The sequence below is a fragment of the Xenopus laevis genome, chromosome 2L (genome assembly GCF_017654675.1).
Source record: "Xenopus laevis strain J_2021 chromosome 2L, Xenopus_laevis_v10.1, whole genome shotgun sequence".
Taxonomy (NCBI): domain Eukaryota; kingdom Metazoa; phylum Chordata; class Amphibia; order Anura; family Pipidae; genus Xenopus; species Xenopus laevis.
This window is the reverse complement of record NC_054373.1, coordinates 163,702,867-163,730,202: the sequence shown is the minus strand read 5'-3', so window position 1 is coordinate 163,730,202 and position 27,336 is coordinate 163,702,867. Positions and strand designations below refer to the sequence as shown.

At 39.7% G+C, this 27,336-nt stretch overlaps 1 protein-coding gene across 1 annotated transcript in view; it reads right to left on the bottom strand.

Annotated features, from left to right (window-relative positions):
- The window catches only part of ubl3.L (ubiquitin like 3 L homeolog), an 83,161-nt gene extending 56,155 nt beyond the window's left edge, over window positions 1-27,006 (bottom strand). Inside the window, 1 exon segment of the mRNA NM_001090526.1 lies at window positions 26,428-27,006. Within this exon segment, the coding sequence (NP_001083995.1) occupies window positions 26,428-26,454 (27 nt within the window). The 5' untranslated portion in view covers window positions 26,455-27,006.
- Window positions 27,007-27,336: the final 330 nt, after the last annotated feature.

The window sequence follows — 27,336 nt, the reverse complement described above, 5'->3', positions numbered from 1 at the left end:
CCATCTGTTTTTGACTTTATTTCTTTGAATAGAATCATCCATCCTAAATCTAACAGCTTCTTGCATACATAGCTTATGCAAATATGAAATTACATCTTTCAAAGAAGGGGGTTTATCTTTAATCCAAAACAGAAAAATAGACTTTCGAGTAGCAGCCATAACCAGCCAACAAAAAGACAGTATTTCAGAATTCTGCACTATTAACTGATGTGTTTTTGAAAACATGTTTTCCCATGACAGTATCACTTTAAAGATCAGAGGTGGGAGCAAGAGATTTGAATTAAAAATATATAGGGAATAAGTACCCCCTATTGTAAAAAATAAGAAAATAAGTTAACAAGGAGTTTCATGACCATATAAAAACACGAGGCCTAAGGCCGAGTGTTTTTATACAGTTCATGGAACTCCGAGGTAACTTCTAATATCCTCATATTTTGCAACTGGGGGTACTTTATTATAATACACAAATTTCAGTGATTCATGTGACAGAAATGACATCAGAACTCACCTTTTATAAGCATATCATTTACAAGATATTCATGGCTTTTGTGTATTATATATTTATATTGAATTGTATTATTTTACTTTAAAGGGAATATCAACCCAAACAATAATGGTTTGTCTAATAAAAGAAAATGTATCTCTTAGCAACTATACAATATAAATTCATTACATATTTTCTATGGTTTTTAAGCCATTTCTGTATCGTTTAGGGTAAGGCCACACTAAGCGATAGCGCGGCGATTTGACTCGCCGCGACTATTCGCCGCGACTTTTAATCCTCAATCGCTGGCGAAACTTTGGCGCTGGCGTCTATGGGAAATCGCGCAAAATCGCCAGCGTAAAAACACACGCGGCGATCTTTTTTCTATTGTCGCTCGAAATCGCCTAGCGAGGCGATTTCGAGCGACAATAGAAAAAAGATCGCCGCGTGTGTTTTTACGCAGCGATTCCCCATAGACGCCAGCGCCAAAGTTTCACCAGCGATTGAGGATTAAAAGTCGCGGCGAATAGTCGCGGCGAGTCAAATCGCCGCGCTATCGCTTAGTGTGGCCTTACCCTTAGTGTTTGTCACTTTCTATTTTCTGCCCTGGTGGTTGAGACTGTTGATACAATATAAGACAAGGCAGCTGATTAAAGGAACAGTAACACCAAAAAATTTAATTGTTTTAAAGGAATCACAATATAGTGTACTGTTGCTCAGCACTGGTAAAACTGGTGTGTTTGCTTCAGAAACACCACTATAGTTTATATAAACAAACTGCTGTGTAGCCATGGGGGCAGCCATTTAAGTATAAGGTCTGAAGAATCTAATTGTATACTACAGAGTGTATCTGTTATTTGCCGAGTATCCTGTGCCTTTTCTCCTTTTTCAGCTTTGAATGGCTGCCCCCATGGCTACACAGCAGCTTATTTATATAAACTATAGTAGAGTTTCTGAAGGAAACACATCAGTTTTACCAGTGCAGCACAATCTGTACATTATATTTTCATTACTTTAAAGAGGTTGTTCACCTTCAAACAACTAGTTGTTTTCAGTTAGTTCAACAGAAATAACGACGGTTTCCAATTTTATTTTATTTTCTGTGTCATCGTTTTTCTAATATTGAATTGTAAAGTGTCAGTGCATTTAAACATTTAAACTGTTCTAAATTGATACATTTAGTTGATACATTTCTTATCTTTGTCCCTGCTGACCAGAATCGGTGAATTTTATTACAGGCAGCTGTTAGAATTGATACAATAGTTGCTAATACTCAGGAGATGCTGCTGAGAAATGTATCAACTAAATGTTGCAAAATTATAACAGTTTAGAATCTGCACCTGAATTACTGAGCTGCCAGACTCAAACACCAGAGACATTCAACTTTAAACTTAGATTTTGTAAAAACAATAAAAAATAAATAATGGAAAGTAATTGAAAAAACGTATTTTTCTGGGGAACAATCTGAAAACAACTGAACTGAAAAAAGTGTTTGGAAGGAAAACAACCCCTTTAATATGATTTCATTTTTTTGGTGTTACTGTTACTTTAACAGGCCTGACTTTGCTGGGGAACTCGGACTTTTGCAACATTGTTTAAAAAGTAACAACCAGCAAATGCTGTTTCAATAGCAATTGTTTTTACAAATAACTTTAAAAAGCACTGACATTTTCTAATAAATGCATATTGGAAAGTTGCTTACAAAATTTTCTTTGATTAGGCACATTTTATTTATTTTGGGGTTGAGTTGCCCTTTAAAAGATGTTGTGCTTTGTCACAATAAAGGTTCAAGGTGCAAGTATTTATATAGTTTGTAAACATAATGTCTCTGTGAACATAGCCTCAGCTAATCCTCCTTATCGCTTTGACTCATTGTTAACATTCCAAGCAGCATTGCAGCAAATATTTGTAGTAATTCATATTAAGGGTATTTAGAATCCTTGGCATAAAGCAAAACCAATTTCTGTTTGTTAAGAAGGACACAGAATAAGTTAGGGGTTAGAATCACCCAAGTCAGAACAATGATTTTTGAACAACTAAATACAAAAGTACATTGCTTTATACAATATGTTTTCAGAAAAAAATGTTTTCTCAGGATAGGATCCCTGGCTAGAGTCCTGCAGTGGGTTGGGTACCCTGCGGGTTGCGGGTAGAAGTTCCGAATGCGGGTATAGACGCGGTTTTGCTGTTCTGCGGGTTGGGCAGCGGGTCTTCTCAATAGCGATTTTACTCCTTTTTTCTGACCACGCCTACTTCCGATGATGTCACTTCCTGTTTACAATGACAGCACTTCCTAATTCTTGATGCAGGTCACGGGTCCGGGTTGCGGATAAGGTACTTGTGGGTCAGGTACTTGTGGGTCAGGTAGCGGGGTCCAAGCGAGTAAGAATGTGGGTCCGGGTTGCGGATTGCAGGTTGCAGGTACAGGTTCCAAAAAATAGATCCGTGCAGGACTCTATCGCTGGCCATACACTTGGAAATGATATGATCATTTAAAAGCTGAACAGTTAAGACTGATCTTCAGTAGAAAGAACGATGAAAACTTTAGTATAGAGAACATCATTTTGGAGAGGAGATGTTTGTAAAGCTGGTCATACACAGGCTAATAAAAGGGCGCGACAGCAGCTTATCAATCCATGTGAGGTCTAAAACGATATCTGGATTTAGATTTTTTTTCTTAAAGGAACATTAACAACACCAAAAAAATAAAAGCATTTTAAAGTAATTAAAATAAAATGCACTGTTGCTATGCATTGGTAAATAACATTTTATGCTTCAGAAAGACTACTATAGTTTATGTAAATAACCTGTCGTATAGCCATGGGGCAGCCATTCAAGCTAAAAAAAAGGAAAAAGGCACAGGCTGCTTAGCAGATAACAGATAAGCTCTGTAATAGAAAACAATGGGATTCTGCAGAGTGCATCTGGTATCTGCTATGTAACCTGAGCTTTGAATGGCTGCCCATAGTCTTCTTTAGTAGTCTTTCTGAAGCAAATACACAACTTTTACCAGAGCAAGGAAACCTACATTATATTTGAATGAAGGGGGTGAAGCCTTAAAGAGATACCGACACCAGAAAATAAACTTTTTTAATTAACTTAATTTAATTTTTAATTAACTATCATAACATTATCTTTGAATGTGATTTATAATTTTGTCATAAAAGTATCTGCCTGATGCTTTTACATTACCTTTCTTACCCCCTTTTATCCCTATGAAGGGGCTGCCATATTATAAGGGGGCTGCCATATTTGTGCAGCAGTAGTACAATAGCATTAGAAACTCTAACTGACATGTTAAGAAGGGACAACCAGGTTGGTAAAACAGTCAGGTTTAGGCACTTCAAGTGACAATTACTTATAAAAGCAGAATTAGCGAAAAAAGATCAATGTGACCTATAGGTAACTTTTCATGTAGATTAATATTTTGAAATAGAATTTTAGCGTCAGTATCACTTTAACCTAGGTGCTCACCGGCTCTGATGGAAATCCTGTTTCTCTACGTGCAGGGTGTTTGCCAGAAAAGGGGTAACAAAAAATACCCTACTAAGTATCACTACTTATTTTTCCTTTTGATGTAATAAATATTATTTTATTTTTCTAATGGAGTTTGTGCAATCCTTTATTTGATTTTTGTGCATGTTAACTCTGGAGACCCACATTGGGAGACTCCTGTGGATTAGCACCTCAAAATCATTTCTCAGGGTAAGGTCACAGCTGGAGATTCGGGGGGAGAATTTGTCGCCCAGCAACTAATCGCCTCTTCTTTGGGGTGACTAATCTCCACGAAGTGCCGCGAGTGCCATTCCGCAGCCGTTTTTTCATTATAGCAGGCGGAAGACAGGGGGAAGCCGTTCGGGAGATTAGTTGCCCCAAAGAAGAGGTCGCCGGGTGACTAAATCTCCCCGAATCTCCAGGTGTGACCTTACCCTTAGGGTGTGCACCTCCTAAGCCGATATCTACCTGTCAATCAAAATCTGACCCAGACCTCAGCATGAAGAGTGACAGGTTGTGGTAGAACAGGCCTAGACGGTAAAACACCTACCAAGGCCGATATTACAAATTTACCGGCAAAGTAGCTGCCGATAAATCTGTAATACTCCTAACAAAAGCCCTTGGCATGCCCCCAATCCACTCAAAATTTACCTTTTTTGCTGCCTTCTGGCAAATCGTGCACGTTGACTCCGCCCCTTTATGGCACAGCTCGCCCCTTTCTACGGCACGGCCCGCCCCCTTTTAAATCATGACCGCCCCTTTGTTTCCGCCCCCACCACCATCCGGTGGAAATTTTATTAAAAGGTGGCAACCCTTTGCACAACTAAACGCAAAACCAAAAAAAATGCCCTATTGTTCATTAAGGAAAGTTTGCCGAAGACCAGCTCCTTAAATTACGGTAAAGGTAAAAAGGATATCAAGGGTTCTGGTTGTCCGCTTCCTCTGCTGGTATATCGTTTATCTGTCCTCCCTCAGACTTAAAGCAAGGATCCAAAGTTTTGAAAGGAAAACCAGCGCTCACAGCACAGTTGTGTGCTGTGAGCGCTGGTTTTCCTTTCGAAACTTTGGATCCTTAAATTACGGTGGCATTGTGGATACAACACAGGCTGCCACTGGGTGTAATTGTTACACTGCATTGTAGAACTATGGCCAAGGAATTCATAGCTATTATAAAACCTACATAAGGAAATGCTCAATAAGAAAGCACAATACGATGACAATTTCCCACTTAGAAACTACTACAATATGGTGACATCTATGCATATTAAATATATATATTACAGGACAATAAACGCTTATGAAGAGGAGATATAAAATGTTCTGCTCCCACAGCTAAGCTCTAATAAATTGTCTGTTACATTATATTTTCACAGCCTTTACAAAGAGCATTTGATTATATTGCTCTGATTCAGTGTTGCAAACAATAAGCAGTCATTCAAATTAAAAACCACATTTAAAGTTGTGATTTTTTTTCCCAGGAAAAAAATAAAATAATTACCAAATCAAACAGTTTCTCATGGAAACGTAAGTCGCCCCTGGGTGCAGCTTCCAGGTCTGATGAACGCATGCCCTGTGTTAAGTCTAACCTCAGGTTATGCAGAACTCACCACACTTCAGAATGGAATACATGACGGTGTTGTGATCACTGGCACCTATTAAAATGACAGCATTTGCAAATATTCCTAGCAATCCACAGCCACCAGATTCTAAACACCATTTAGTTCTAGTACTGCAAGTTATTTTCTGTCCTTAAAAGGTATACTGCCACCCTGTGCATCAGAAATACCCACGGTGCAATAAAGGGAGTCATTGCTATAAAGGACCAAGCCATTAAAACACGTTGATAAAGCCACACAAAAAGCTTTATCAGTGGCTTTTAAGTGAAGGTGACACCAGGGGTTGTGCTAAAGGAGAACTAAAGCTTAACTAAAGAACTAGGGTAGAAATGTTTTGTGCTTCTTGGCCAGCCCAAGGCAACCACAGCCCTTTAGCAGTAAACATCTGTGTCTCCAAAGATGCCCCAGTAGCTCCCCATCTTCTTTTCTGCTGATTCACTGCACATGCTCTGTGCTGCTGTCACTTACTGAGCTTAGGGACGCACTCACAATATACAGTACACATAGAATAGAAATGTCACAATATAAGGCTGATTAGTAATTAATACAGATAATTACTACATGGCAGCACAGAAACCAGTGCAATTAGCATCAGAATTTAATAATCAGTCCTGTAGCATCATCTTATATTACAGGCCAATCTAATTTTCTGCTTGATAATTAGTGACGAGCCCTAAGCTTAGCTTCTCAACAGCTGCTCAGAGGCCACTGAGCATGTGAGTGTCACATACACTTTCCAAGATGGTGACCCCCTGTGACAAGTTTGAAGTCCTGGATCATTGCTACTATTGAGAAGATGAAACTTTAAGCTGCTGCAATAAGGTCATTATATAAATTATGCCATTTTTCGGCATATTCATTTTTAGGGTCTAGTTTTCCTTTAACTAATGAAATCACATGTAAGTGTATTGACAGGACAGTAAAAAAGCAGTCAGAGCAGCTTTTGGGCAGAAGACTCTCAAGTGTGTATTTGCTCTGTGTTGGCACTGGAATGATTAAAGTCCTGTCAGTGCAAAAATATATCGAGCGGGGAAGGGGCTGTAGACTTTCCTCTGCCAATGTGATTTCAGCCCCAAGCCGCTAGCAGAGTCCTCTTCTGTGTTCTCTTCTGGAAACCTCTGTGTATTTTGGTGTGAAACACAAGGATATCTGCCCCATTGAAGAATTGATGAGGAGCAGCCGGGCAGCAGATTCTCCTCCTGGAATCCGTATCATCTGGCCCCAGCCTTAAGATAAGTATACACTATGATCTGGATGTATACAAGTGTACCTTTACATGAAATGGCTACCAACACACTAGCCCAAATCGGGAGGATCCAATTATTTGGCCCCCGGGTCAATGATCCGACCAGAATGGAGGTCTAGGCAGACCTGTCAGGAAAAGTCAATAACACTTTGATACAGTCTTTGCCAGATGGGATTTACTAACCTGCCCGGTAGATATCTGCCCAATTTTCATCTAGATGTGGCAGTGTAAGGAGCCCATAACATGCCCAATAAACTGCTAATATACTATTGCCTTAGGGAGGAACTCCACAATGCGACAGATGCCAACACTGCGCCATGACACTGTCAGATGAAAAGGAAGTGAAGGAGAATCACATGTAAGAACTACATTTATCCGACTGTTGGATGAAAAGGAAGTGAAGGAGAACCGAATGTAGGAACTTCATTTATCTGACTGTCGTATGAAAAGGAAGTGAAAGAGAATCGCATGTAAGAATTACATTTAGCCGACTGTCGGATGAAAAGGAAGTGAAGGAGAATCGCATGTAGGAACTACATTTATCTGACTGTCAGATGAAAAGGAAGTGAAGGAGAATCGCATTTAAGAACTACATTTATCCGACTGTCGGATGAAAACGCAGATCTGACCATCGGGCTAAATGTAGTTCTTACATGTGATTCTCCCTCACTTCCTGTTTCTTCAAAACATCCGACACGTTGCATGCGTTTCGTCGCATGGCAACGCGTCGGCACCCGCCGCATCGTGGAGTTCCTCCCTTAATTCCATGAACCCGTTTGAGAACCTGTTTGAGAACAGCAGAAGTTACATCCTTGTGGCCTGTCCTGCCATTCTAAACCTTGTCACCTTTAAGCTTAAAGGAACAGTAACTCGAAGTAATTCAAATATAATGTAATGTTAAATGCACTGGTGCAACTGGAGTGTTTGGTTTAGCAACACTATTATAGTTTATATAAACAAGCTGCTGTGTAGCCATGGGGGCAGCCATTCAAAGCACAGGTTACATAGCAGATACCAGATGCATGTAGAATCCTATTGTAATCAATTACAGGACTTATCTGTTATCTGCTAAGTAACCTGTGCCTTTTCTCCTCTTTAGCGTGAATGGCTGCCCACATAGCAATTTACATAAACTATAGTAGTCTTTCTAAAGCATACACATAACGTTTACCAATGCAGTAACAGTAGTTAACTGTTAATCAATAGTAACAGTACATTATATTTTAAGTACTTTAAAATGTTTTTATTTTTTGGTGTTACTGTTCCTTTAAGTCTAGGGACACCAATTACTTACACTGATTTCCCCAAAACTGCTACGGACTTATTTTTTTAATTTTTTGAATTAACTAAAAACTTTTCGTTTTATTTTCCCAAAATGAAAAGAAAAAATCCCCTGGAATACACATAAACAGAACCTTTATTACTGGATTCTCTGGATAAGTTACACCTACACCTTTCTTTGCATTATTCACAGCACACAGTGTGATTATTGTGTGCGCTAGAGAATTCTGCAGTGTTCTTAATAATGACTAATTCTGTCCCCTCTCCATTATATATTCTACTGCAAACTACATGGAAAAAGAAATGAGTGCTGAGTGAAAGACATTACTCTAGTTTGAGATGCTAATCAGCAGCACAGCAAAAATGTACAAAAGCTGTGCAAGTTTTATATTGGAAAGAAACAAAAAAGCATCTTTAATATAAAGTGCGCTCATTTCTCCCACTCACCCTTCTTAATATGCTCATGGGCAATGACGCACATGGTGATTGGAAGTACTTTGTAGTGCCACGTGCAGAAGACAAAAATGCTCGAAATAGCCCTTCATGCCACATTAAAGTGGCCACGGAAGACTTTTGAACACTAAGGGGTATATTTATCAAAGAGTGAAGTTCCGCCACTAGAGTGAAATTCCGCAGCTCTCAATTCATTTCTATGGGATTTTGAAAGGCGTAGTTATCAATGGGTGAAAGTTCACCCTCTGATAAATACTCCTATAAAAATCCCATAGAAATTAATGGAGAGTGGCGGAATTTCACTCTAGTGGTGGAACTTCACTATTAACTTCACTCTTTGATAAATATACCCCATACTGTCTGCACAAAACTGATTGGTTCCAATTCAAAGTTATGCGGGAGGGGGGCAATTCAAAGGGGTATATTTATCAAAGAGTGAATTTAGAGATCACAACAGTCTGCTAGAGTGAAATACCGCCTGTTTCCATTCATTTCTATTGGATTTTTAAAGGCATATTTATCGAAGGGTGAACTTTCACCTATTGATAAATATGTTTTTAAAAATCACATAAGGGTCAGTACACACAAGGAGATTCGGGGAGAGTTAGTCACCTGGCGACTAATCGCCTCTTCTTCTGGTGATAATCTCCCCGGACTGCCTTCGCGTATCTTCCCATCTGCTATAATGAAAAGTCGCCTGCCTTAAAGGGCACCAATCATGACCAAAATCATTTACTAAGTAAATACACTATGTGAAAGTTCAAGAAATCCGATTTTTAAAACAGTTAGAATTGTTTGTATAATGTAAATGATCATCTCACTATTCCTTCTGCAAGATCTCCCCTATCTCCACTGCAGTTCTAGCTGAGGCAGGCATCTTGGATTTCACTGGCTCCTCCTACCTATATCTTCCCAGCCAACTGCAGCTCTGAAATCTCGCACATGCTCAGTTCAAATTCCTTGCTTGCTTATCAACCCTTCTAAGCTATTTTCAAATCAGCCAAACCTGTGTGTTAGCTGCTGTACAGTAGTGCTGCCACCTGCTGGAAGTTAGCAGGTGGCAGCACTTCTAGTGGATACTTCTAGTGGAGGAGTTTACTAAAACAAGGCATTCTGGGTAGAATACTCAAAGCAGTGTTACAATCTGAGCATGCTCCTGAAATTTGCATATTAGAGTCTCTGTTAGAGTCTCAATATGGCCTCCCTCAGTGAAAGAACCCATTTGACAAAGTAAGGGATTTTTTTAAAACCTGCAGTTTTTTCAAAAAACTATATATGTAGTTTGATTAAACGTGTTTAGCTTGTACTGGTCAGATTGTCAATATGTGTTTGATTTTGGCTGTGATAGGTGCCCTTTAAAGCACACGCGGCGCTTCATTTTTCTGAAGTCGCCCGAAGTTGCCTCACAAGGAAACTTTGTGAGACTTCAGAAAATGAAGTGGCACAGGCGATTTTTCATTATAGCGGATGGGAAGACACGCGAAGGCGGTTCGGGGAGTTTGTCGCCCAGAAAAAGAAGCGATTAGTCGCCATGCGACTAAATCTCCCCGAATCTCCTCGTATGGACTAACCCTAAAAATGAAAGGAGAGAGGCGATATTTCACATTAGAGGACTGTGATGATCATAAAATTCACTCTTTGATAAATATACCCCATAGTATTTTCTCCTCTGACCAAAACACTCCAAGCTTCTCTGTCGGACATTGCCCAAACTGCCATGAACAGAATGAACAGGTCCTGTCCAATAAACATATCAAATTCACCTTTTCCATACCAAAAGTCAACTAAAAAAATCATTTATAGATTAAACTCATTTGGATTGCTTTGCCTCCAGCAAGGATTAATTATATCTCAGTTGCGATCATGTACATGGTACAGTTTTATTACTACAGAGAAAAATAAATAATTTTCAAAAATCTAATTTATTTGATTAGAATGGGAGATGGTCTTACTGTAATTCGGAGCTCTTTGGATAATGGGTTCCCGGGATAACAGATCCTATACTTGTAGTATGAAAACCATCATGATTGGTATATATACCTCAATATATATACTGTATGTATACACATATATATATATATATATATATGAGCCAAAACGTTGATTCAAATAAATGTATTTTTTTTTTCACTTTTTGAACCAAGTCCTGTCTAGTGCGGTTTGTTTATTAATGGAAATATGTTTGTTTTTTAGTACCTGCACACAGGCATTGATTGTGACTCTGACTGCATATATATTATAAAGCAAAATTTGCTTTACAAATAAACATGCTTCTGAACATAACTCGCTTCTGAATAAACTCCCCTATTAAATGACATTTTTTTCATTTTATACTGGATGTATAGTACAAAAATGTATGGAATGTATGGCATTACACTGCAAAACAAGCGCACATAAGTCAATTAGATGGCCCACACTCTTGTCTAACTGCCATGGATTCTAATTTCAGCAAGAAACAGCGTTTGATACTCCAATAATTCTGAGGATTGTGTTCCTTTACCTCTCAATCTCCCCTTTCAATGATGATGCTAAGTATAACCACATAATAAATCTGTATAGAGCAATCAGCACTTAAGTGTGACAGGTTGGTGAGAGCACAGGGCCCTGACTGACAGGTGCAGTCCCAGGGAGGCTTTCCAGTGAGAGAAGAGGCTCCGTTTATTACTTGGAGCTGCAATAATCATTCACAGTCAGACTGAGACAGGACACAAAGTGATGGTTAGAAAGAATGTGGCGTTATTGTACTCTGCTAAAAGCCTCTGCTTTTTTGGGCTGTATAAAGAACACATATAACTAGTGATGGGCGAATTTGCGGTTAATTCCCGTGATTCGCCGTCAAAAAAAATGGGCGCTGACATATGTTTTGTGAATTTTTTGCAGTTTCATGATTTTTTTTGGCAAAGAGAAACGCCCCAAATTCGCCCATCACTACATATAACAACTGGAGAGGTCATATCATCTTATTACACCTTTACTATAAAGACTGCATGGTAGCTGCAGGGTACATTATTATATGGAGTGTATTAAACAATTGTAATATTACTTAAAGCTGCTAAAATACAACAGTCAGTACACGTTCAGCCTTGTTTGCATATTGGTGGATGCTGGGAGTTGCAATTTAGCAACATTTGGTGAATTAAAGGGAAACTAATTTCTAACTAATAATACACATTCTCTCAAAATACACATTTTTCTGTTTGCATATCTCTGCTATTTTTCCATACAAAACAAGCAACTGCATCGTTCAAGTTACCGAAAACTCCGCTTGCACTTTTCTTCAGATCCATCGTGCGATGATCGATTTCTCCTCCCTGCCTTCCTTATAGGATATAGTCAGGGAGGAGAAATCAAGCGCCGTACGATTACCAAGAGGCTGGTTTTGCTTCCAGTAAGGATTAATTATATCTTAGTTTGGATCAAGTACAAGCTACTGTTTTATTATTACAGAGACAAATTAAATCATTAAAAAAAAAATTGGTTTATTTAGATAAAATGGAGTCTATGGGAGATGGCTTTTCCATAATTTGGAGCTTTCTTGATAACGGATCCCATACCTTTACATCCAACCTGGCAAACATTGCAAAGATTTCCCACTCCCTCTACGCTATGGAGTTTATGATGAACACAGGACATGTTGAGCAGCAAATAAAGAAAACAAATTCTAGCTTTGCAAGTGTATCTCATGGGTATTATCTATTGTCATTTGCAGATTTTTCACAGCTCAGGGTCACCAGGGAAAGGCTGAAGTTCTTCTGATAGTTTAGAACATAAGAAGTAAAGGAATACTGTGTGCAGGAAGAAAAAGCGCACATGGGTACATTACTGGGTAGCCCCTGGCACGAGTACATACTTTCACATCTCTTAACCATGTTTTTCAAAGGGACAGTTCCTCATCACAAAACCGCAATAGCATTTTTTAACTGTTTTAAGAACTTAGGTTCTAGAAATTAATCACATTCCTCCACTTCTGGCACCAACTGCAACATACACTTGCTTAACAATGCCAACGAGTTGGTCACCCTCACACTGGGCCAAATCAGGTTGAGCTGATCTTTGGCCCACGGGCCAACTGCCATATCGTATGGAGGGCCCTACAGTCCACAACTTAGTCCGAGTCAGCAGCTTTTATTGGCCCATATATGGTCACCTTAAAGGGTTGTTCACCTTCCAAAATTTTTTCCAGTTCAGTTGGTTTAAGATAGTTCACCAGAGATAAAACCTTTTTCCCATTACTTTCTATTTTCTATGTGTGATCGTTTTCTAATGTTGAAGTGTAAAGTTTAATTTTTCAAATTCTTACGTCTTTCTAAAGCAGCTCTGGTGGGGTGGGGGGGTCGCCGACTCTATAAACTGTTCTTCATTGACACATTTAGTTGATACATTACTTATCATTGGCCCTGCTGAACTCCATAAAAACATTAAAGGGAAACTCCACAAAAACATAAATTAAGCTTTTTGAAAAGTAAAGATAATTTCAAGCAACTTTGCAATATACATCTATACAACTTTGCAATTTGCAGACTTTTCATGATTTGTAACAGTTCTCTAAGCCTAGCCCCCTGCTCTTCTGATCTCTCTGACTACTTTGCTGAGCTGGCTGACTACTGTTACTTTGTATCAACAGCCATCTGTCCTTAGACTGTATCCTTTATACCCCACAATTCCCTGCACACGTGATTTCAATAAGGAATGGAGCATCACAGTGCAATGCATTGTGGGTTATGTAGTTCCTGCATGCTGTCTGTAAGCTGTGGAGTTGTTACAATTTGTAACATCATAGGGACTGATTTATCAACACAGGGCAAATTTGCCCATGGGCAGTTACCTATAGCAACCAATCAGTGATTAGCTTTTTAAAGCCAGCTGCAAGTAGAACAATGACTGCAGCAATTTGATTGGTTGCCATGGTTTACTGACCATGGGCAAATTTGCCCAGTGTTGATAAATGACCCCCAGTGTTTAGTCCCTCCTTCCCTGTCAGGATTTCAAATGACACAGAAAAAACTGTTAACCTGCTGAATTTCAGCATAGAAAATGGCATTTATTCATACTTTTTGGAAGAAACGGTTAACTGTGATGGGTATATTAGGGATTCATCCTTTGATATGAAACGCGTTAGGACGCTACTTTTAAACATGATGGAATAAAGCTACAATTTTTTACCTCAACTTGTCACGGCTGCAGGAGTGCGTGTAAATTTATTTCTGTATATTAGGGATTTCTGTGTTGTGACCTCTTTATCAAATTTTGGTTTGGAAGCCGGAGTTCCCCTTTAAACTTTAAACTCAGACTTTGGAAAAATGGTAAAACATAAATGATGGTAAGTAATTGGACAAAATCTTTATTTCTGGTGAACAATTGAAAACATTTGAACTGAAAAAAAGTGTTTGGAAGATGAACAACCCCTTTGAACCAGATTTACCACTTTCTAATCTGTTAAAATGGTATATATTAGTGGATACATTGCTCAGCAATATACCAGCATCTGATGTATCGATGGTTAGACGTGCAGACTGTATTCTTTGTACAATGAATCTGCGACGAGGGGTAACTATAAAGTATGGGGTGTTTCCCTGGGGGGGGGCAGGTTTTTTTTTTCTATAGGGTTTCCTTCTCCTTTAAATCAAAATTATACTATTTGAATGGTTTACCACCTGGTTAAGTCACCAAACTGGCAGATCTTTATGTGCATGGCCAACTTCACAAAGTTAAAATATGACCAATCACATGCAGCTCAAGAGAAGAAAATAAATGTAGTGCCCTCGCAAGGAACTATAAAACAGTGTTAGGCCCAAACATTCTGGTTTTCAATAAGTTGATCTACAATGCTAACAGCGGATCTGCTACTACAGATTGCAAGAAGCACTCATGAGTATCATCTTGTTTTGTAGCCATATTATCCCTCAAACTTGAATGTATTTATACTATATACTGGCAGAGTCCTCAGGATTCTTAAAATAGAATTTTTCAACCTTATTAAGAGGAGAACACAAGAACATTTCACATGGCATTCCTCCAGCATGAATTCAAAGCTGTGTTTCATCATGGCCTTTGCCCCTCACCAGGCAATGTCTAGCTGGGTGTGAATCAGGAAGCTCTGCTTTGGAGTTCAGAGAGAGAGATAATGAATTTCCATTGAACTACCCCATGTGACCACAATCATTTTACCCAAGTGGCCCTGAAGGAAATTTGCACTGGGAACAGGAGTCACGCTTATTTCCAAAAATGATTTCAAAGTAAATTCGAAACATTCTCAATAGTAGCAAAAAACATGTAAAACAGTCATCCTTATTGCATTCAAGCCCCCAAAATCCAGAGCTATTTTGTTTACACCAACCCAAAATTAATTCAAGGGTACAATCAAAATAGATAATAATACATGAAATCCTGAGCAATGTTAAGCAGCAATAAGGCCACACATAGGCCAATAAAAGTTTCTGACAAACAGAGTTGGCAGTTTACTGGCCCACATACGGGCTCCGAAAACCAGCCAGATAGGACAGGTTTAAAAATGCCATCAAAAGCGAGGGCCACATTAGTTTTCTGATGCAGTCCTTGCTCTGACCGCCTGTATCTCCTCTGTTGAGATCTGATAGGATCAGCCTAAATCGCCCATATTGAGAGAAAGATTTGCTCATTTAAAGTAGAAGTAATCCCCCTTATTTAAAAAAAAAAAAAACTAACCCCCACCCTACATAGACTCCCTCCCTCCTCCCCCCAAGCCTAGCTGCTACCCCAGGCAAATACCCCTAACTTTATACTTACCCCTCGGTGCAGATTCACAACATGGAGTTCACGGCAGCCATGTTCTTCTCTTCTGTCTTCATCGGTAAGTAAGTTCCGTGTTGGCACATGCGCATTTGTAGCAGTCTTCGGGTTTTTGTCAACTGTGCATGTGCCGACAGTCACGAAAATTTCCGAAGCGCCAGAAGATCGAAGAAGATGGCACCTATGAACTCCGATGTCGTGAATCAGCACTGAGGGGTAAGTAAAAAGTTAGGGGCATTTTCCCGTGGGAGCAGCTAGGCTGGGGGAGGAGGAAGAACAGGGGGTCTATGTAGGGTAGGGATTTTTTTAATAAAGGGTTTACTTCTCCTTTAACAACCTCGCCAAATGAGTGAATTGTCAAGTGTATGGCTAGCTTTAAAGGAAAACTATACCCCCAAAATGAACACTTAAGCAACAGATAGTTCATATCATATTAAGTGACATATTAAAGAATCTTACCAACATGGAATATATATTTAAGTAAATATTGCCCTTTTACATCTCTTGCCTTGAGCCACCATTTCGTGATGGTCTGTGTGCTGTCTCAGAGATCACGTGACCAGAAATACTTCAACTCTAACTGTAACAGGAAGAAGTGAGGAAGCAAAAGACACAACTCTGTCTGTTAATTGGCTCATGTGACCTAACATGTATGGTTTGTTGGTATGTTTGTGAGTACAGTGAATCCTACGATCCCAGGGGGTGGCCCTTATTTTTTAAAATGGCAATTTTCTATTTATGATTACCCAATGGCACATACTACTAGTATATTATTATGAAAATGGTTTATTTACATGAAGCAGGATTTTACATATGAACTGTTTTATGCAATATCTTTTTATAGAGACCTACATTGTTTGGGGGGTATAGTTTTCCTTTAACTATAGACCACTTACTGCCTGCAAAGAGCAGTCTTCTAGCAGTCGTGTTTTTGTCTCTCCTGTATGGCACGACAAAAGATTATGATTGAGGCATACTAGGATATCTCATACTTGGGAATGGGAAATATCTGAAAACAGTATTAATGGCGCTATTCAGACCAAACAAAAGCACGTTGAAGAGCACTGTGGGCAATTTTCGGTAAAGCAGCCTTAACAGGGTTGTTCACCTTTGAGTTAACTTTTAGTATGATGTAGAGAGAGATATTCTGAGACACTTTGCATTTGGTTTTCATGTATTATTATTTGTGGTTTTAGAATTATTTAGCTCTTTATTCAGCAGCTCTCGATTTGCAATTTCAGCATTCTGGTTGCTAGGGTCCAAATTTCCCTATCAACCATGCACCAATTTCAATAAGAGACTGGAATCAAGTTAGAGGAGGGTCTGAATAGTAATACAAGTAATAAAAAGTTGGAATAACAATACATTGGTAGCATTACAGAGCATTTACTGTATTTTTTAGTTTGAAAGCTGGGAAGAGTCAGAAGAAGAAAGCAAAACATTTTAAAAAACTATACAAAATAAATAATGATACCAATTGCAAAGTTGCTTAGAAATGGCCATACTAAAAGTTAACTTAAAGGTGAACCACCCCTTTAAAGGGGACCCATCACCCACAAAAAAATATTTCAAATTCTATTTTATCATGTTAGTCAAGCAAAATTAACTTTAATTACACTATATAAATTATTTGAATCTTGTTTTTTTCAGTCTGAGAACTCATAATTATAGCAAGCAGGCAGAAGCCATTTTGTGGACAGTGTTTTTAAGACAAGCCTTACATCATCTCAGAATCTTGTTTGTGCACCAGAATGTGGTGACCTGAGGTCCATCCCCATGCCCTGGCTACACAATGAAATGGTTAAAAGAACTGGGGGAATGTGGGGAGAGCAGTGATATCTAGGAAGTGCTGAATGGAAAGTGAAAGTAATTGTCTGCCCCACCTCTATACCTAAGGCATAGAGGAGGGACAGCCATATTTGATTGACAGCTTAGATTTTTAAATGAATTTACAACAGCTATGAATGCTTTCATGGTTAATTTGAAAAGGACTTTTATTATACAGCTTTTTATGTCTGGGTGACAGGTCCCCTTTAAGCTGGTCATACGACCCCTGATTTGGTAGGGAAGTTTCGCCGATTTCAATTATACTGTCCAACCTTCTGGGTATATCCATGGCAATTCGCAAGGCTTTTTGGGCAATCCTACTGCATAGAGGATAATCTGTCCCGAAAGAAAATTTCCATCAATCAGCCTAAAGGAAATGGAGCTGCAGCTACTCTTCCCACAATATGGTATCCGTTATCCAGAAACCCATTATACAGAAAGCTCCCAATTACAGAAAGACTGTCTCCCATAGACTCCATTATAATAAAATAATCCAATTTTTTTTTAAAATGATTTCCTTTGTCTTGTAATAATAAAACAGTAGCTTGTACTTGATCCCAACTAAGATATAATTAATCCTTATTGGAGACAAAACCAGTTTATTGGGTTCATTTAATGTTTACATGATTTTCTAGTAGACTTAAGGTAGGAAGATCCAGTTATCCAGAAAACCCCAGGTGCCAAGCATTCTGGATAACAGGTCCCGTACCTGTAATAGTAAAAAAAGACTGGATTACATAACAAGGGAAACATTGTGATGTAACTGGAGTTCCACTTTGTGGCCATGCTTATAGATGTGCAGTAATGTTATGTGTATATACTTGAGGCTTCTTCTTGGCAGCCACGATAAATAGCGGCAATTCTGTGGATTTCAGGAGGATCAATACTAGATTGCTAATTAATCAAGCGATGCACTACTGTATTATTTCGTTACCAAGAAACAAATAAGCTGCACTGAAAAACAAACACTGTCACCGGATGACCAAATTGCTTATACCGCCACCAAGTCACGTTCATACTGGGGTGTAATGTATTACTAGAAACATGATAGCCATGAAAAGGGTTACCTAGTAAACACCCACCCAAACTCCGAGTAATCACAGACATATTACAATAATGACATGTCAACAATGTCTTCACTTTAATATTGCCCGGCATTTATTTTCTTTTTGCAGCGGGTCATTAAACAACTCACCCTTCTCTTCTCTTTCCACCCATTCCCTGTCTAAGAGACAAATGATGTGCTCACTGCGTGAGGCTAATGGAATCTGTTGAACTGGGCGCCAGCAGATCAATAGCACTACCACAATAAACAGCAGGGAAATAAGAAATAAGCTGCTATAGAAATTTCATGGACCAGATCTTGGGAGTTTGCTGCCCAATGACTGCCCCATGCATCAAATGTTTACTCACATACAGGGATTGTGACAACTGCTCAGATGGAAGAAAGTTTTCATGTATCCTGCTTATTAGCACGTGGAATACAAATGGGCCCTGAGGTTGCTGTACACACACATTTCCAATCCGTTTTGAATAACCTAACCGTTTACAATTCTTTTTTCATATTATGAGTTTTGGGTAGGGATGCAAAGAATCCAGGATTCGGTTCAGGATTCGCCCTTTTTCAGCAGGAACCTAATCCAAATCTTAATTTGCATATGCAAATTAGGGGCAGGGAGGAAAAGCGCTCACAAAACAAGGAAGTAAAAAATGTTTTCCCCTTCCCACCCCTAATTTGCATATGCAAATTTGGATTTGGTTTGGTATTCTGCAAAATCTTTCGCGAAGGATTCGGGGGTTCGTCCGAATCCAAAATAGCTGATTCGGTGCATCCCTAGTTCCGGGGCATCTTTTTGTGTACTGCATGTATCTCTCTCTCTCTCCTACACTGCAGCCCCACACCACTACCCTATTATTCCATCTTGTTAGATGTCATCAGTAGTGATGGGCGAATTATTCCGTGGCAAATTTTCGAGTTTCGTCTCCGGCGAATAAATTCCCGAAACTCCTGCAAAAACACTATTCGGACATCCATTGACTTTGACTTTTCGGATGCTGCGTTTCGCAGGAGAAATTCGCCCATCACTACTCATCAGTGCAAGATATTGGAACATGGCTTCTGAGGGGATAGGACTTGGAGAGTAGCAAAATGTATCTGTGCTATAAAACCAGTGGTTCTGGGTGCATAGTTGACCAAAGGGACATAAAGGAGTGATTTGCATGTCTCCGCCCATGATGCCTTATGGGAGAATTAAAACTCGAATTTTTGGTATTTCGGCAGTGCTATGTATATGGCATGAGACAAGTAAATAACTTTTGATTTCAGAAGGCTTCACTTTGCATGGAATTGCTCACCCTAACCAGGTTTGGCTTTCTATATTATATATACTGAGCTTATTGCACCAGCCTAAAGTTTCAGCTTGTCAATAGCAGCAATGATCCAGGACTTCAAACTTGCCACAGGGGTCACCATCTTGGAAAGTGTCTGTGACACTCACATGCTCAGTGGGCTCTGAGCAGCTGTTGAGAAGCTAAGCTTAGGGCTCGTCACTAATTATCCAGCAGAAAATGAGGTTGGTCTGTAATATAAGATGATGCTAAAGGGCCAATTATTCAATTCTGATGCTAATTGCACTGGTTTCTGTGCTGCCATGTAGTAATTATCTGCATAATTATTAATCAGCCTTATATTGTGACATTTATATTGTATGTATTTTGTATATTGTGAGTGGGTCCCTAAGCTCAGTAAGTGACAGCAGCACAGAGCATGTGCAGTGAATCAGCAGAAAAGAAGATGGGGAGCTACTGGGGCATATTTGGAGACACAGATCTTTACTGCTAAAGGGTTGTGGTTGCCTTGGGCTGGTACACATGACCAAAATATCATGTACAACGTGTTTAACCTACTTCTTTAGTTAAGCTTTAGTTCCCCTTAAAAGTTTCTCAGTATTTTCCGCCATTACACTTTGTGGGAATTAGCACTTTACTTTATACCCTACTTATAAACAGGTCACATTTCCCTAACACACTGGTCATATCCACCTTTACACCGACTCATTTTCCAGCTCACCTATGTAATGGGAACAATTTCTGCCCTCCAATGAGGCGCCACACAATAGTTGCAGTCTGGATGTACAAGACGAGATGTGGAAAGAGTGTGTCTGATCTGCAGTACAAGCTGCGACCTTGATCAGTGCTTGTGAGAAGGCAAAGCTGCATGCTGACTCTCACTAGAAGCAGTGTAACTGCCAATGGCTTATTCATGAAGGCATAGGACTCACAAGGCAACAGGTCTGCAGCACGTGCCACCAGACTGAAGATCACAATGCATCCTTTATTATAACAATAATAATGTCCATTTATGTTCCTTTTGTGAATTTAATCAGTTTAATACCCAAGTGTACCACCTCCTACAAAGCACTCACCCTGTTAACTGCAAAGGCATTATTGTATTGCTTTGATCAGATCCAGAGCCAAATGCAAATGTATTAATAATGCTCTGGCAAACTGAACTGCACGCAGTAAGGTCCATTTAAGATATTATTACTTTTAGTATGTTATAGAATGGCTAATTCTAATCAACTTTTCAATTGGCCTTCATTATTTTTATTTTTTTTATTTTTTTAATGATTTGCCTTTTTCTTCTGACACTTTCCAGCTTTCAAACAGGGGTCACTGACCCCCTTTAAAAACAAATGTTCTGTAACACTACACATTTATTGTTATTGCTACTTTTTATTACTCATCTTAATATTCAGGCCTCTCCTATTCATATTCTAGTCTCTTATTCAAATCAATGCTTGATTGCTAGCAAACAAATGGCTGAAATTGCAAACTGGAGAGCTGCTGAATAAAAAGCTAAATAACTCAAAACCACAAATAATGAAAATCAATTGCAAATTGTCTCAGAATCACACTCTGCATCATACTAAAAGTTAATTCAAAGGTGGATGACCCCCTTTAAGTGCTAAACTGCACAAGTGTGGTTGTCCATAGCAACCAATAAGCAATTGCATTTTCACCAGTCTACTACCGGTTGCAAAATGAAAGCTAAGCTCCGATTGGTTGCTATGGACAACTGCACAGGAGCAATTAACACTTGTGCCTCAATAGATGCTCTGCGACTAACCAATGCTACAGTGTAAAAGGCCCCTTTATTTACATAGGAACGTATTGGGTCTCATTTATAAACACTGGGCAAATTAAACACTGAAAGCAATCATCAGACTAGACCCTGGATCAACTTATACTAGTGCTAACCTCAATACTATACATGTACACAGTCCCCAGTGAAGCTTACAATCTATTCCTTCTATCACTCCAGGATGTGGAAGTCCACCACTATCCCCCATACTTCTGCAAGTGCTTAGGGAAGTACAATATAATTTGCTGTTGGAAGAACCCTTAGATAGTGATATAAGGTGGAGAACTTAAAATACAGCCCTGTGGAAGGTATAGAGACAGTTTCCAATACTTGAACTTTGCAGAACAACGCTGCCCCCACCTTTCCAACCCAGTCACTGTTAAAATGATACAATCCAATGTTAGATTTCTATTGGGCCATTGCTGAAGTGCCTTATCTCTCTTCCTCCTAGATCGTCTCTATACCATCGACCCTCCTATATCCTCTCCAAACTGGAAAGATTTGTACTTTATGCTTTCAATGACTGAATGTATACTGTTCCAAGCTTCTTTGTTTTTGTTTTTTTCTTTCCTTTACGTTGAAAACTCAAATATATATTTTAAACTAAGCCTTCTATCACATACACACATGCAAACACTAGGGGTATTTTTTTCTTTTCCAGAAGCCAATTCATCTTCCTGTAGGTCTCTACATTGTGAAAAAGCCACTTTTAGGCACGAAGAAATTGTACACTTATTGTCCATTGTACCCAGGCCAGAATTAAACTCAAGAAGCCGGCACTGCAAGACAGCACTATTAAAGAAGTTGTTCACCTTCCAAACACTTTTTTCAGTTCAATTGTTTTCAGACCGTACACCAGAAATAGACTTTTTTTTTTTTAATTACTTCCCATTTTTTATTTTATACCGTTTTTTCAAAATCCGAATGTCCCTGTCTCTGGTGTTTGAGTCTGGCAGCTCAGTAATTCAGGTGAAGACTCGAAACTGTTCCACCCCCCCACCCAGTGCCTCACACAGAGGGTTAGAAATGGACATTATCCCCACGGGAGCTGGAGAAGAACAGCCTCAAGCTTCATGGTGCTGTGCTGCTATGCTGCATGGATTGGCAGCCACCTCCATACATTCACTTCTATTCAGATGCAAATGTTTTGCCCACTCACAGCAGACACAGACTTCATTTAAGTCTTGGCATGGTGACATGACAACATGAAACTGAAGCAAAAGCCTCCACGGGTCACATTCTAGCCACGACACCATTCAGGTTGTCTAAGGAGAGCAAAATGTTGCCCTTCTTAAATAAGTTACATTTGATTGATACTTTTTTGCAGTGTGTAAAACTTACAGTGTGAATTTAGTACAGTTATAGGATCAGTTATCCGGAAACCAGCTATCTAGAAAGCTCTGAATTATGGAAAGGACAGCTCCCATAGACTCCATTTTATCCAAATAATGCAAATGTTTTAAGCTGATTTCCTTTCCTCTCTGTAATAATAAAACAGTAGCTTTTACTTGATCCCAGCTAAGATGTAATTAATCCTTATTGGAAGCAAAACCAGCCTATTTGGTATAAAGTTTACATGATTTTCTAGTAGACTTAAGGTATGTAGATCCAAATTATGGAAAGATACGTTATCTGGAAAACCACAGGTCCTGAGCATTCTAGATAAATTCCATACATGTACTGCTAAATCTAGCCAAATTCAGTGTCATTTAATCAGATACCAAACTAAAAACATGTTTTTTTACCACTCTATTATACTTTTTATGCAACCAAAGTATGAAATCTCCTATTGCAAAACCAAGGATTCTACTAAAGCAAATACAAAGTTAATTGCAATTACTGCAAAAGAACAAATGTCCAGCATTTTACTAGGCTTCAAAAAGGATTTTGGTGCAGCCCATTTCCATTGATAGTGTCTGACTAATATCAATGTACGATGGTCATAGGTCGGTTGAATATTTAATCGCAATATTTTATCATATCTGACAGTATACAGAGTATCAATATCATTAAAAAAAATTTAAAAAGTTAGGAAGCCTGAGCCAAACAAGTGGACCAATTAAAAGAGAGATATCTGTTCATTAGGCCTGATCAGCTGGATAATGCAACCATCCTTGGAAGATATGACAAGAAAAAGCCACTAGTCAAAGCCTAAAAGTAGTAAAATATAAGTAGAAATGCATCTGTTAACATTTCTAATTTAGGTTTATCTATATCATTGCAAAACGTTGATACCAAAGGGAGGGGCAAGTGGTTGGGGGAAAAAAAAAAGAAGCTTGAGGGTAGTTGAGTATTTGCAGGGTTATAGGGTAGGGTGACGACTTTCGTACCAAAGAGAGGGGCACGTGTGGGTTAGGGGGATTGAATTTGTTAATTCAGGAGAGAAAACATCCATTCTCCTCAATTCCTCCAAATGCTGTCATGCTGTCTTACTGGGGTTCTGGGTTTGATTCCAAGCTGGAAATACTCTGCAGAGTCTCGATAAGTGTGGGTTTCCTCCGGGTACTTTGGTTTCCTTCCATGTTCCAAAACCATACAAGCAGGTTAAAGGTCTCTGATAAAATTGGCCATAGTGTGTGTATGAATACGATAGGGATTTAGTAAGTGCCACTGGGGCAGAGAATCAGGTAAAAGATGTATAATCCCCGTAGAGAGCTGTTGAATATGTTTGCGCTACACAATAATAATTGTCACCAAATGGCTGGCAGGTTGAGCACCCCCTGCCATGACCTCAAATACCCCCCACAGAGGGCCATCCACATAGTTTGGGAACCACTGATCTACATTATAATGTAATCAATGAACCGTTCTAGATCCCATTCTACAAGAGTATTTATTATTTTAGGATGCAAAAGTAGCAGGAAAGCCTATGCCGAAACCCCCCAACATAAACAAGTAATGAGTAGACATTCATGCTATGCATTTAATTATTGGCGCATAGATCTACAGGAAAACACTTTACTATGGGGGAAAGTCAAAATTGCACATTTAATTAAACACAGGGCAATTAGGAGTGTGTTTGCCCCCCCCACCAACCGAGCGACAATACCACATACTTATACTATAGTGCCCGAGATTCTGATAATAGGACATTATTTGCCTTTTCAATGTTATAGAGAATATATAAATAAATCAGTTAAAGGAGATATCACACAGCGCCCAGTGTGTGGTACCAAGCGCCACTGTCACCCAAGCACAATACACAATTTCACAATTCTTCTTATCTAGAGGCAGGAGGGCTGCAAGCACACGCACTTGGTACAGTAAGACAAATATCGATAGAGATAATATGTATCACTGAGGTTTACTTTATGGGCTGACTGCTGAAGATATGAGTAATATCAGAGGCAGCTCTGATTGTGTATTTATTTTTTGGGGAGGAAGAACTTCAGCTTCAAGCATACATTACATTTCAGTTAGTTGCACAATATTGCTTTTTTTTTATAGGAGCAGCGTCATTTTTAGGTTCTTTTACCAGCAGATCAGATACGTCACAAGGAATATGCAGCAGATTAGTCAGGCTCTATGTAGGCACGTCAAACCCCTACAGAACTAAACCAGGCAGAAAAACCAGTTGGACAAACACAGTAAAAACATACGAGACCAAATTGCAGCCCTCTGGCTATTTTCTTGCAGTCCACCCTCCCCACAGGGAAATGTTGGCTCACAGAGGAATTTTGGGAAGTTGTAGCTCAGGGCCGAAGTCCCTTAAATGATAAACCTAAATATATTTACACTAGCCAGGGCAGAAGGATAGAAGTAGGTGTTTCAGAGGAAGAAACTGATTTTCGCATTTCTGGCCGGAGTCAGACTGAACCAGTTTGCTGCTTGCCGTGTACTGGCTTTCTCGCCATTGCCGTCTCCTAAATAGATTGGCAAGTGCCAGATTAGGAGACCACCTGGAATATTTCAGGTTATTCCTCAGTCGTGAGCCAAATTCTCAGGGTCATGCTGCCCTGAAGCAGACTCTCTGCCCCCCCCCTTATTTGCGGATACTTCTTACTGGAATGACACCAACACTGTAGTTTAATATCCAGCTACTGTTGACACTGGGGTGGTTGTTGCATGCAACTACAGAACCATATCATATAGACCATATGATTTAAAGACACAGTTGCACCTTAATAAGATCCCTGTGTGTTTGTGCCTTGTCCAATATGACACCTATATGTCTGTGTTACAATCTAACCAATAGTATAGCACATATGTTTGTGTCACATATAGTATATGTTTGGGTTTGTATCTTATTCAATCTATATGCCTGGGTTTATGTCTTATCCAACAGCATTCCTATATGTTTGGGGTTTTGCCTTATCCAACCTAAATGTTAAAAACTGTGCCTTATCCAATAGGATACAGATATGTTTAGCTCGATCTATAGGTCTTATTCATATAACTCCAATATGAGATATGTTTATGCCTTATCCTATCTACATGTTAGTATTATTTAGAATAACGATTGCTGTGGCCAGCCATGGATATACAGACTATTTAAAGGGGAACTTACAGCCAAATATCAACAAAATACATTATTCATGTGCATTTTTCTCCTATACACAGACAAATGACAGCACAGCAGCAATCTGAATAGGGCAGGTGTTGAACTACAAATCTCAGTAGGGATTAGGCTGCTGGAATCTGTTTTTGAAAAGCTGAAGGGCCCCAGAATGACCATAGAAAATAGGGCATATTATTACCATATCTGCTGGGATGGAGCTGGACATCTCAGCAAAAAACTGTGTCTTATCCAATAGGATACAGATATTTTAGGTTTTTAACTATGCCAATCTATGTCTTATTCATATTACTCCTATAAGATATATGTTTATGTTTGTGCCTTATCCAATCTACATGTTAGCATTATTTAGAATAACGAGTGCTTTGGCCAGCCATGGATATACAGACTATTTAAAAGGGAATTTACACCCAAATATCAACAAAATACATTAGTAATGTGCATTCTCTCATATACACAGACAAATGACAGCACAGTAGCAATCTGAATAGGGCAGGTGCTGAACTACAAATCCCAGTAGGGATTAGGCTGCTGGAATGTGTTGGTGAAAAGCTGGAGGGCCCCAGAATGACCATAGAAAAGAGGGGAGACTCTTACCATATCCGCTGGGACGGAGCTGGACATGTCGGCAGGAGTAGATGGGGCAAGGCCAGGAGATATTGTGTGTGAGAAGGTCCCAGTTAAATCCAATAGGGGGGTCGGGTAGAAGTCAGACGGGCCTCGGAGAGCAGCTGTGACATGCGGGTCCCTGTAGCACCGGGCTGAGGGCAGGACACACAGACTGGGGGAGGGCAGACAGGTGGGGGAGGGAGAGGAAAGCTCTGGGACACAAGACTGTACGATACACGGAGCCTCCCCCCAGCAATAGAGATAAAGTTTCACTCCGCAGGCTCCGAGGGGAGAGGAGAGAAGGGAAAAAAGAAGGCGCAGCGGGGAAGCACCAAGGAATCCCACAGAGTTCTCCCCCACCGTCACTGCCACATCCGAACCCCACAAATGCGTCACCCCCACTCTCCGCAGCGCCCGACCGAAAAAAAACAGCAGGACGGAAAGGTCAACGGAAATGCACTAGGATGTCCCCTCTCGCGGCCCGTCGGATCTCCCGCTACCCCCTCCCGTGTGACTTGCAGCCGGCGCTCCGATCAGCAGTTTCTCCTTCCTGTCATATCGTCTCTTCTCGCATCAACATGGCGGCCGCGGAGAAGTGGGAGGGGCCTGGCTGCAGAGGTTGCTGGCCACGCCCCTCCGCGGAACACGCCCACCAGAGGAGGTTTTTTACATTCCAAGAGCAATCGTGCTCTTGTCAACATGGTTAGCTCCTCCCAGCCCGAAGCATGATGGGATATGTAGTCTTCTATGGGATTCCTGAACGCTTTTGACGTATTGCAGGGTGAATAGCATAGCTTGTGAGTTTTACCTGCACATGGGGGATCTGTAACTTCTAATCTGATAACATGTACCTAAAATTCTGCGTCTTTGCTTTCGGAGGGGATTCCTGGCTCGGTG